The sequence below is a fragment of the Notamacropus eugenii genome, chromosome 6 (assembly GCF_028372415.1).
Source record: "Notamacropus eugenii isolate mMacEug1 chromosome 6, mMacEug1.pri_v2, whole genome shotgun sequence".
In the NCBI taxonomy this organism is placed as follows: Eukaryota; Metazoa; Chordata; class Mammalia; order Diprotodontia; family Macropodidae; genus Notamacropus; species Notamacropus eugenii.
This window is the reverse complement of record NC_092877.1, coordinates 43,091,126-43,101,097: the sequence shown is the minus strand read 5'-3', so window position 1 is coordinate 43,101,097 and position 9,972 is coordinate 43,091,126. Positions and strand designations below refer to the sequence as shown.

Sequence of the window (9,972 nt, the reverse complement as noted above, 5' to 3'; positions counted from 1 at the left end):
CCTCATTTGGGATCTTCTTGGCAAAGATACTAGAATGGTTTGCCATTTCTTTCTCCAGCTCATTTTACAAAGGAGGAAAATGAGGCAAAAGGGTTAAAGTACTTGCCTTTCCTAAACCCATTCATTGCTATTGCTTAATCAAAGATATTATATCAATAGATTATTAGATCCTTCAAATAAGAGAATGTTTCATTTTCATCCTTGCATTCAGATAGTGTATGAGACATAGTATGTATTTAATAAATACTTGGTGTATTGGGTTGAATTCATGAAAAAAGGTGTTTTGTACTCATCAGTTTTCTCAGGGCACCTTTCACTTCATTGTTCCTTAGACTATAGATCAGGGGGTTCAACATGGGGATGATTACACTGTAGAAAACAGACACCACTTTATTCTCATCTGTTGAGTAGCTGGACTTAGGCAACACATAAATGAATATAATGGTGCCATAGAAGAGAGTGACTGCTGTGAGGTCGGAGGTGCAAGTTGAGAAAGCTTTGGATCTCCCTTCAGTGGAGCTTATTTTCAGGACAGAAAAGAGGATGTAGACATAAGAAACTATGATTATTAACACTGTGATCATAATTACTGACCCAACAGAGGCAGTAGGAAGAATTTCAGCAAGGTCATCTTGGGAATAGGAAAGCTTCAAAAGTGGTGAATAATCACAGTAAAAGTGATTCATTTTATTAGTTCCACAGAAGGACTGATTCAATAAGCAACCAGTGAAAATCCAAGCATTCACACAACCACCCACATGGGATACGATAAGTAATAGAGTACAGCCCCTGGTAGACATGTTGGCAGAGTAGAGCAGAGGGTTGCAGATGGCCACATACCGATCATAAGCCATCACAGCCAGCAGGAAGCACTCAGTGGTACCAAAAGTGGCTGTGGAACACATCTGGGCCACACAGCCTTCCAGAGGGATTGAGGTCTTGTCCACAAGGAAGTTGGTGAGCATGAGAGGTGTGACAGATGAGGAATATCCAATATCCACAAAAGCCAGGTGACTGAGGAAAAGGTACATTGGAGTGTGAAGTTGGGAGCTACTTCTTATCAATATGATTATGCTAAAGTTACCACCTAAAGTGACAGCATAGACACCCAGAAATATCACAAAGAGGATGACACAAAGGGTTGGATCATCTGTTAATCCCAAAATAATGAATTCAGTCACAGCAGTGCAGTTAATGCCAAACATGTCTTGGAAAGAGAGCCTATTAGAAAAAAAGGAAATTAAAACAGAGTATGGGATTAAGCTTTGGATATGTCTTTTGATGTATATAGTAAATATTCACTGACTACCTCTGACATGCCACTTGCTCCAAGACTTTGCTCCAATGCACCGTGGTAGGATGCCCACAAGCAAAGCAGACATGAATAAATTTGCTTTCTCTATTTTTTCCCCATGGATCTGTTATACTCTGTGATTTACCATTTTTCTTGCCATTTAGACAGTTTAAAAAACGCACTAGTATACCGAGGATAGTTGAATTCCCAATATAGGAATTTTTCTTAAATATATAGAAAGACTATATCCAATCGTGTAGGTGCAGTTCTGACAAGTAACCACCATTGTTAGTCCCTCCCGAAGAAACAGAGTCTCTTTGGTTATCCCTCACCTCTCACAGAACAATTTTCCACATTTGAGGACATTATTCCCCTCATGCTAATTGAATATGAGGAAAATCTTCATTTTCAAGATGACACTTGTGCTCTATAATCACAAGAGAGGAGGACATAGGGAATCTGGATTCTAAGTCTTCTCGTTGTATTTTGCTCTTAGAACTTGGGTTTGCTGTAAAGGATTAGCAGTAGGCTAGATGTTAGCAGCCTAAAGACAATGGGAAACTTCCCCTGGGAATCTCTGCTATTTCTACATAAAATAATAGAAAGCATTTGGTCATCCTGCTGTCACCACATACTGTTTACATATTGCTTACTTCAATTTCAGAACAGCTGAGCAAATTGTGGTACAGGAATTTAGTAAAAAATTATTGTTCGGTAAGATGTAATGAATATGACTACTTTAGAGTAACATGGAAATGCTTTTATTAACTGATGCAGAGTGAACTCAGTAGAAGTAGAAGAAAACTGTATGTGAGGACCACAAATATTCATGAGAGGGGAAAAAACTTTGCAAGATCTTTGAACTTGGATGGAAATAGAGATGAATCATATCTTCAAAAGACTGATGTGGAAATATTAACTTCCACTTTTTGGCAGAGAGTTACAGAGTGCGATATGCATTCCCAGACATGGCTGATTTGATCTATTGATTTTTATGCCTTAACTATCTACATGTCCTTTACAAAAGAAGGCTTCCACTGTGGAGAGAAGTTGCTCAGTGGGTAGTGAAAGGCATGGGGAAAGGCAAAGAGAAACAAAACATTTTCAAACTACACAAAAGACAACTAGGGGATACAACTTTACATGTATATATATTACATTTCTTTCCCATGGCAAACTATGTTGAAATGTTTGCATTTGTTGATGCTTTGTAAATTCCAAATTAATTATCTTAAATATTAATTTTGCTGGGAATGTTTTCTTACTCTAAACTCCTTTTTCTTTCCTTCTAAGTCCAGGAAGAAAGAATATAAAATCTTGAGATACAGGTCAGCTCACCAAGAATCTGACTATAACACCCTTTTGGAGTCAATGATCCAGTTCTTTCTTGGTGAATACATGAAAAAAAGATGCCTTAACTAAATTCATTTGTAGTGTTGGGTCAATTTTCCAACATCTCCTAATTCACTCTTGTCTCTCAAGAGAGGATTTAATATCCTACTTTTTATGACAAAAGAAAACTTGTCCCTTTGGTCTCCCTTTTCTTTCATTTTTTACTGTTCAAAACTCTTCGATATCATCCCATATTGTCTTTGCAAAATCTCTGCAAAAGATAGTTCTTTTCTGCAGTGATAACCCCTCTACTTGCTTCATTAATCCAATCCCTCCCATTTGAAACTTGACTTTCCCCATTGACAACTATCCTCTAATTTTTAATCTTTTTTTCTGTATGCTTCTTTCTTTCTTCCTAAAAATGTGCTCAGATCTGTCAAGTCCCTTAAAACATTCAATTGGCCTTTCAAGTTTTCATATTTTGTATCTCACTTTTCCTAATCAGTTCTGGAGTGGAAAAAAAATCTACCCTTGTTAAACCCACTTCCTCTCTTCCTACTGGCTAATTCATTCTAACGTGGTTTCTGACCCCAACAGTCCACTGGAAGTATTCTCTATAAAGCTGTGAACAATTTCTTAATCTATAAACCCCAATTTTTAAAATATTCATTTAAATTTCTAGAGCATAGGAATTGTTTCAAATTTTATATTTGTATCATTTTTTTGTTGTTTAATCATTTTCAGTTGTATCCAACTCCTTGTCACCTGTTTTGGAGTTTTCTTGACAAAGACATTGAAGTGGTTTGCCATTTCCTTCTCCAGCTCATTTTACAGAAGAACTGAGGCAGATAGTGTTAAGTGAGTTGGTCAGCATCACACCTAGTAAGGGTCAGAGGCCACATTTGAATTTAGGAAAATGAGTCTTCCTGACTCCCAGCTGGACACTCCATCCATGTGCCACTTAGGAAAGTTCTCGAAGAATAGTAGGTACTTAATTAAATGTGTTGATTGATTGATTCTTGGCCTCTACCTAGCACATGACAATGTGTACCACCTACTCTCCATGAATTTTTTCTTCTCATGAAACTTGTTCTTCTGGTACTAGAATTCCTCTTACCTGTGTCACTTTTCCTCAGCCTCTTTTGGCAGATTTTGATCCTTGTGCTCCCTCCTAGTCATACATGTTTCCCCTGGATCTGCCCAGGCCTTCTCTTTTTCTATACATTTCAATGTGCTCATTGGGGCAGCTAGGTGGTGCAGTGGATAGAGCACCAGTGCAGGAGTCAAGAGGAACTGAGTTCAAATCTCACCTCAGACACTTGACAGTCACTAGTGACCTTGGGCAAGTCACTTAACCCCAATTGCCTCATCCTGGGTCATCTCCAGACATCCTGATGAATATCTGGTCACTGGATTCAGATGGCTCTGGAGGAGAAGTAAGGCTGGTGACCTGCACAGCCCTCCCTCACTCAAAACAAAGTCAAGTGCAAGTCATGTCATTATTTCTCTGATGGCATGGTCTTCTACAGCAATGAAGGACAAACACAATGTGCTCATTAGCTTCCACAAATACCATTAACACCTCTGCTTAGATGACTACCCAATCTGTCTATCTATCTATCCATCCATCTATCTATCTATCTATCTATCTATCTATCTATCTATCTATCTATCTATCTATCTATCTATCTGTCTATCTATCAATATATCTATCCCACCCTAAACTCCAATTCATACATTAATCATAGTAAGACTCTTGTACCTTGATGCCCCCAAGGCATTTCAAACTCAAAAAGTACAAAAGAGAACCCATCTAATTTTTAACCTTCAAGTTTATAACCACGTACCGTAATTTCTTATTTCTGTTCAGTGCCCCCACTGTCTTTCTAGGTATCCTGGTTTTCAAATGTGGAATTACTCTCTAATCTTCTCTCCATTTTCCCTTCCCCAACCAGAAAATTGTCAAATCTTGCCACTTTTACATTATATATCTATTTGTACATACACACATGTATACCCATGTATATGTATATATAGTGTATATACACATACTATACATATACATTCATACATACATGTCTCACATTTCTTATGTCCACTCTCCAAGTCACCTCCTTAACTTAGATTTGTATCTCTTTTCACATTGACTGATGTAACAGCCTCTTAATTAGAACTCCAGCCTCTACTTTCTCAAAATTATCCTCTGAAAACCTACTATAATGATGTTCCCAAAGCAAATGACAGACCATGTCACTTGCTTAATGAAGCTTGGAACAGATTTCTTATTTCCTTAAGAACAAAATAGCAATTCCTCAGGTTGATATTTAGAGTCAGGTCCAATTTGAACACAGTCTCCCTCTTCAGATTTGTTTCACTTTATTCTCATTCATATACTCTGTATTGTAGCCCAAGTAGTGTATTATCTGTTCCCAAGATTCAGAAATCAACTCCCATTTCTGTCTCTCTACACATACCATCCCCAACCCTCCAAATGAACTATTCATCTCTGCTTCTTAGAATCTAAAGCTTCTTTTGTTTCTCAACTAGTAGGTCACCACTCACAAGAAGCTTATTTTATGAAACTCTGCCCCCTCAATTTGTCTTGTATTTACTTATCTGTGTAACTATTTTGTCCCTTCCTCTTCAATAGAACATAAACTCCCTGACTTTAAGAACTGTGTTACATTTTCTTCTTTGTATCCCCAACACTTAGTATAGATCCCCTGTGAATAATAGGTACCGAAAAATATTAGTTGAGTGCAAGAAAACTTATTTTTGAAAATCTCAAGCCTCATTTTTTATTGGTAACATAATCACAATAATTTGAAAACAGAAATTCTAATAATTCAAAACTGCAATCTAAATTTCATGAATTATTTTCCTCCCACAATTTTTAGAGGAAAATATTGTTATTCTCCTTTTACAGCTGAGGGAAGTGAGGATAACAGAGGTGTAATCACTTACCCCCAATCACAGGCAGAGCCAATAAGGTTCAGATGTGTGATTAAAACCCAGCTCTGTCAACTTCAGGTCCAATTCTCTTTCTAGCACATAAAACAACAACTATGTCAGTAAAATTCTTCACCCTAAATCCTCAATCTGAAAAGTGGGGAAAAAATAATACGTGAAATAAATGTACCCATGCATACACATATAGAGATCTTTACCTAAGATTTCCTTACCTAACTGTGTCCTATCAGGTGCTTACTGTTTGTAGTGAGGTTTCAAGATATATGACGTGACCTGTGGTCAATCAGAATTTACTTACTCCCACGCTGTAATAATTCCCAATACACATATAGCTTACTCTTCCAAATCTCTGACCTTATATAGCACCATAAGGGACCAGAAATCTGATTACCCAAATCATGAATGGATCTTAATCATTGAGAGAGAGAGAGAGAGAGAGAGAGAGAGAGAGAGAGAGAGAGAGAGAGAGAGAGAGAGAGAGAGAGAGAAGAGAGAGAGAGAGAGAATGAGAGAGGCATTAAAGCCTCATGTAAAACTCAAATCAATATAAAGTCTGACATGGCAAGAGGAAAGAAATGGTCTCCTTAAATGAGCTACAAATCAAAAATCAAATCTTAGCATTTTTATAGCAAAACCAAGAGGAATAGTGTACCTACTGATGCCAGAAGATGATAACTTTAGAGTCTAAAGAATTATCACTGCATTTGAGCACTAAATTTATTTTCAGCTTAATAGCACTTGGGATATAAGCTCCTTAACAACGTAACCTACATCATTAAAATGCCAATTACAACCCACTGGGATTGAGTAAATTACAAACAATGAAGAGGTTTTAAGTTCTCAAAATTCTCAGAGGCCTTCATTTATTTTTTCTTTGTGTATATTTATACAAGATTTTTAAAAAGTGAGAAACAAAGAATGGAGCCAAGATGGTGGAGTAACAGCATGGACATTCTAAAGAGCTCACCCCAAGCCCAGCAAGATACCTGTAAAAAATGTCTCTAAACAAATTCTGGAGCTGTAGAACCCACAGAATGATGGAGTAAAGTAAATCTCCAGCCTCAAATAGCCTGGAAATTGGCTGGGAAGTGTTGATCATGCAATGCAGGGGGCAGGGCACAGTCCAGCATGGGCTGCACCAGCACTGATAGGACCTGAACAGGCCTTGGGAGACTAAATCTCACACCCCTGTGACAGTTTCCAAACTTCAGGACCCCAAATCACAGAGGACAAATTGGAAGGTCACTGGAAAAGGCCTGTGAGACTAGTACATGAGGGTCGAGGGGTCTGGCCCCAGCTCCAGAGCAGCAGCAGGAGGAGTGGGTATAGGAAGCCAGGCAACCACAGCATCAGTAGGGGCAGAGACAGGGACTCTTTCTGGAGCTCTAAGCCCACAGATTGTGAGGGAATCAAAGGTTGACAATACACCCCCCACCCCAACTGGAAGCAGAAATCTACCTTGACAAAGAGCTCAAAAGTCAAGTAAATGACTGGGTAAATTAGCAAAAACTGGAAAAAGAATCAGACTATAGATTTTTACGTCGGTGACAAGGAAGACAAAAACATGCAAACAGAAGACAACAAGGTTAAAGCTCCTTCATCCAAAGCCTCCAACAAAAACATGAATTAGTCCCAGGCCATGGAAGTGAGTTCTTGCTCAAAAAGGAGTTTGAAAATCAAGTAAGAGAAGTAGAGCAAAAATTTGGAAGAGATATTAGAGTGATGCAAGAAAATTATGAAAAGTGAGTCAACATCTTGCTAAAGGAGACCCAAAAAAATGCTGAAGAAAATAACTCTGTAAAAAATAAACCCAAATGACAGAAGAGATATAAAAAGCCAATGAAGAGAACAATGCCCTAAAAAGTAGAATTTGGCAGATGGAAAAGGAGGTCCAAAAGCTCACTGAAGAAAATAATTTCTTAAAGATTAGAATGGAACAGAAGGAAACTAATGGCTTTATGAAAAATCAAGGAATTATAAAACAAAACCAAAAGAATGAAAAAATGACAGACAATGTGAAATATGTCATTGCAAAAACAACTGACCAGGAAAAGAGATCCAGGAGAGACAATTAAAAATTATGATACTATCTGAAAGCCATGATCAAAAAAAGAGCCTAAACACCATCTTACAAGAAATTATCAAGGAAAACTGCTCTGACCTTGTAGAACCAGAGGGTAAAATAAATATTCAAAGAATCCACTGATCACCTCCTAAAAGAGATACCAAAGGGAAAACTCCTACAATAGGAATATTGTAGCCAAATTTCCAGAGCTCCCAGGTCAGGGAGAAAATATTTCAAGCAGCCAGAAAGAAACAATTCAGGTATTGTGGAAATACAATCAGGATAACACAAGATCTAGCAGCTTCTACATTAAGGGATAGCAGGGCTTGGAATATGATATTCCAGAAGTCAAGGGAACTAGGATTAAAACCAAGAATCACTTACCCAGCAAAACTGAGTGTAATACTTCAGGGAGAAAAATGATCATTCAATGATATAGAAGACTTTCAAATATTCTTGATGAAAATACCAGAATTGAATAGAAAATTTGTCTTTCAATCACAGGAATCAAGAGAAGTATGAAAAGTTTAACAGGAAAGAGAAATCATAAAGGACTTACTAAAGTTGAACTCTTTACATTCCTACATGGAAAGATGATATTTATAACTCTTGAGACTTTTCTTAGTACTAGGATAGTTGGAGGGATTATATACTTACAGATAGAGGGCACAAGGTGGGTTGAATAGGATGGCATGACATCTAAAAAAATAAAATTAAGGGTCGAGAAAAGAATATATTGGGAGGAGAAAGGGAAAAATAGAAGGAGCAAATTATCTCTCACATAAAAGAGGCAAGAAAAAGCTTTTTCAAAGGAAGGGAAGAGAGGGGAGGTGAGAGGGAAAAAGTGAACCTTACTCTCATCACATTTGGTGTAAGGAGGGAATAACAAGCATACTCAATTTGCTATGAAACTCTATCTTACACTACAGGAATTAAGGGAGAAGGGAATAAGTGGGAGGCTAGAGGAATGACAGAAGGGAGGGCAAATGGGAGAAGGGTTAAATTAGAAGTTAATATTTTTGAGGAGGGACAGGGTCAGAAGAGAGAATAGAATAAATGGGGCACAGGATAGGATGGAAGGAAATATAATTATTCTTCCACAATATGACTTTTATGGAAGTCTTTTGCATAACTACACATGTGTAACATATACTGAATTGCCTGACTTCTCAGTGGGGATGGGTGGGGAGGGAGGAAGGGAGAGAAGTTGGAAATCAAAGTTTTAAAAATGAATATTAAAAATTGTTTTTACATGTAACTGGGAAAAAAGATATACAGGCAATGGGGTATAGAAATCTATGTTCCCCTACAAGAAAATATAGGGAATGGGATAAGAGAAGGGAGGGGTGTGACAGAAGGGAGGGCAGATTGGGGGAAGGGTAATCACAATGCACCCTATCTTGGGGTGGGTGGAGGGGAGAGATGGGGAGAAAATTTGGGACTCAAAATCTTGTGGAAAAGAATGTTGAAAACTAAAAATAAATAAATATGTTAGAATTATTTTTAAAAAGAAAAAAGTGAGAAACAAGATTAGATAGCAATATAAGCAAACTAGCATGATCTGCAATCGATTTCTAAAAAAAATTGTTCTGGGATCAATATGTAGAAATTGTGATCATCACAGAGTTCACTAAGTATGAAAATCAGTCTTCATCACCTCACCAGATCCATTTTGGTCGTTCCATAACCTATACTGATTACAAATATACAAACCTGAGGTGGAAAAGACCATATATGAAACTCAGTATAGTAGAAATTGCAGATCCTAGAACAGAGATAGTATTCACAGTGAAGACAATCATTCATACATGAAGGTAGTATTAACAATCTTTTTAAGATTGCTAATAAAAATTCTCTGACATACAAGATATATGACAAGGAGATTTTCTATAGGATAGTTGAGAGACACTGTGAATCAGGTGAGGGTCAGAAGAAAAGGATCATTCATTCCCTGGACATGAAAGGAGACAAGAGATTCTTGAGTTTGGTGAGATGCTTTGGTCTTGTCCCTTCTGTTTGAAAACAGAGAAGCTTGAAAGGACTTCCTTAAAAAGACCTGCAAATGTATTAATTCATTATGTCACAGAACAACATAAGAGAAGTTGGAGTGTTGACAATCAACTACTTTAAACCTCAACATTATATTTTCAGTTTTCTTTCATTATATTAAACAGAATTTCACTTGAATTAATTTTGTGGAGGGAGGGTCAAGTTAAGGAGGATCTAATGGGTGGGGATCCCAGGCAGGCAAATTAGGAGTTATTGGAATATCTAAACCCATAAACAGGAGCATAGGAAGACACTAGGGAAA

The 9,972-nt window shown here is 37.4% G+C and overlaps 1 protein-coding gene across 1 annotated transcript; it reads right to left on the bottom strand.

The window, feature by feature from the left end:
- Window positions 1-266: 266 nt before the first annotated feature.
- On the bottom strand, window positions 267-1,205 carry LOC140512868 (olfactory receptor 5P80-like). Its single transcript, XM_072622237.1, has one exon. It carries the CDS (start codon window positions 1,203-1,205, stop codon window positions 267-269), a length of 939 nt encoding a protein of 312 aa, XP_072478338.1.
- Between the last annotated feature and the right edge of the window lie 8,767 nt (window positions 1,206-9,972).

Coding starts and splice junctions, on each gene's coding strand:
- LOC140512868 (XM_072622237.1), bottom strand. CDS start 1,205: ATGTTTGGCATTAACTGCACTGCTGTGACTGAATTCATTATTTTGGGA.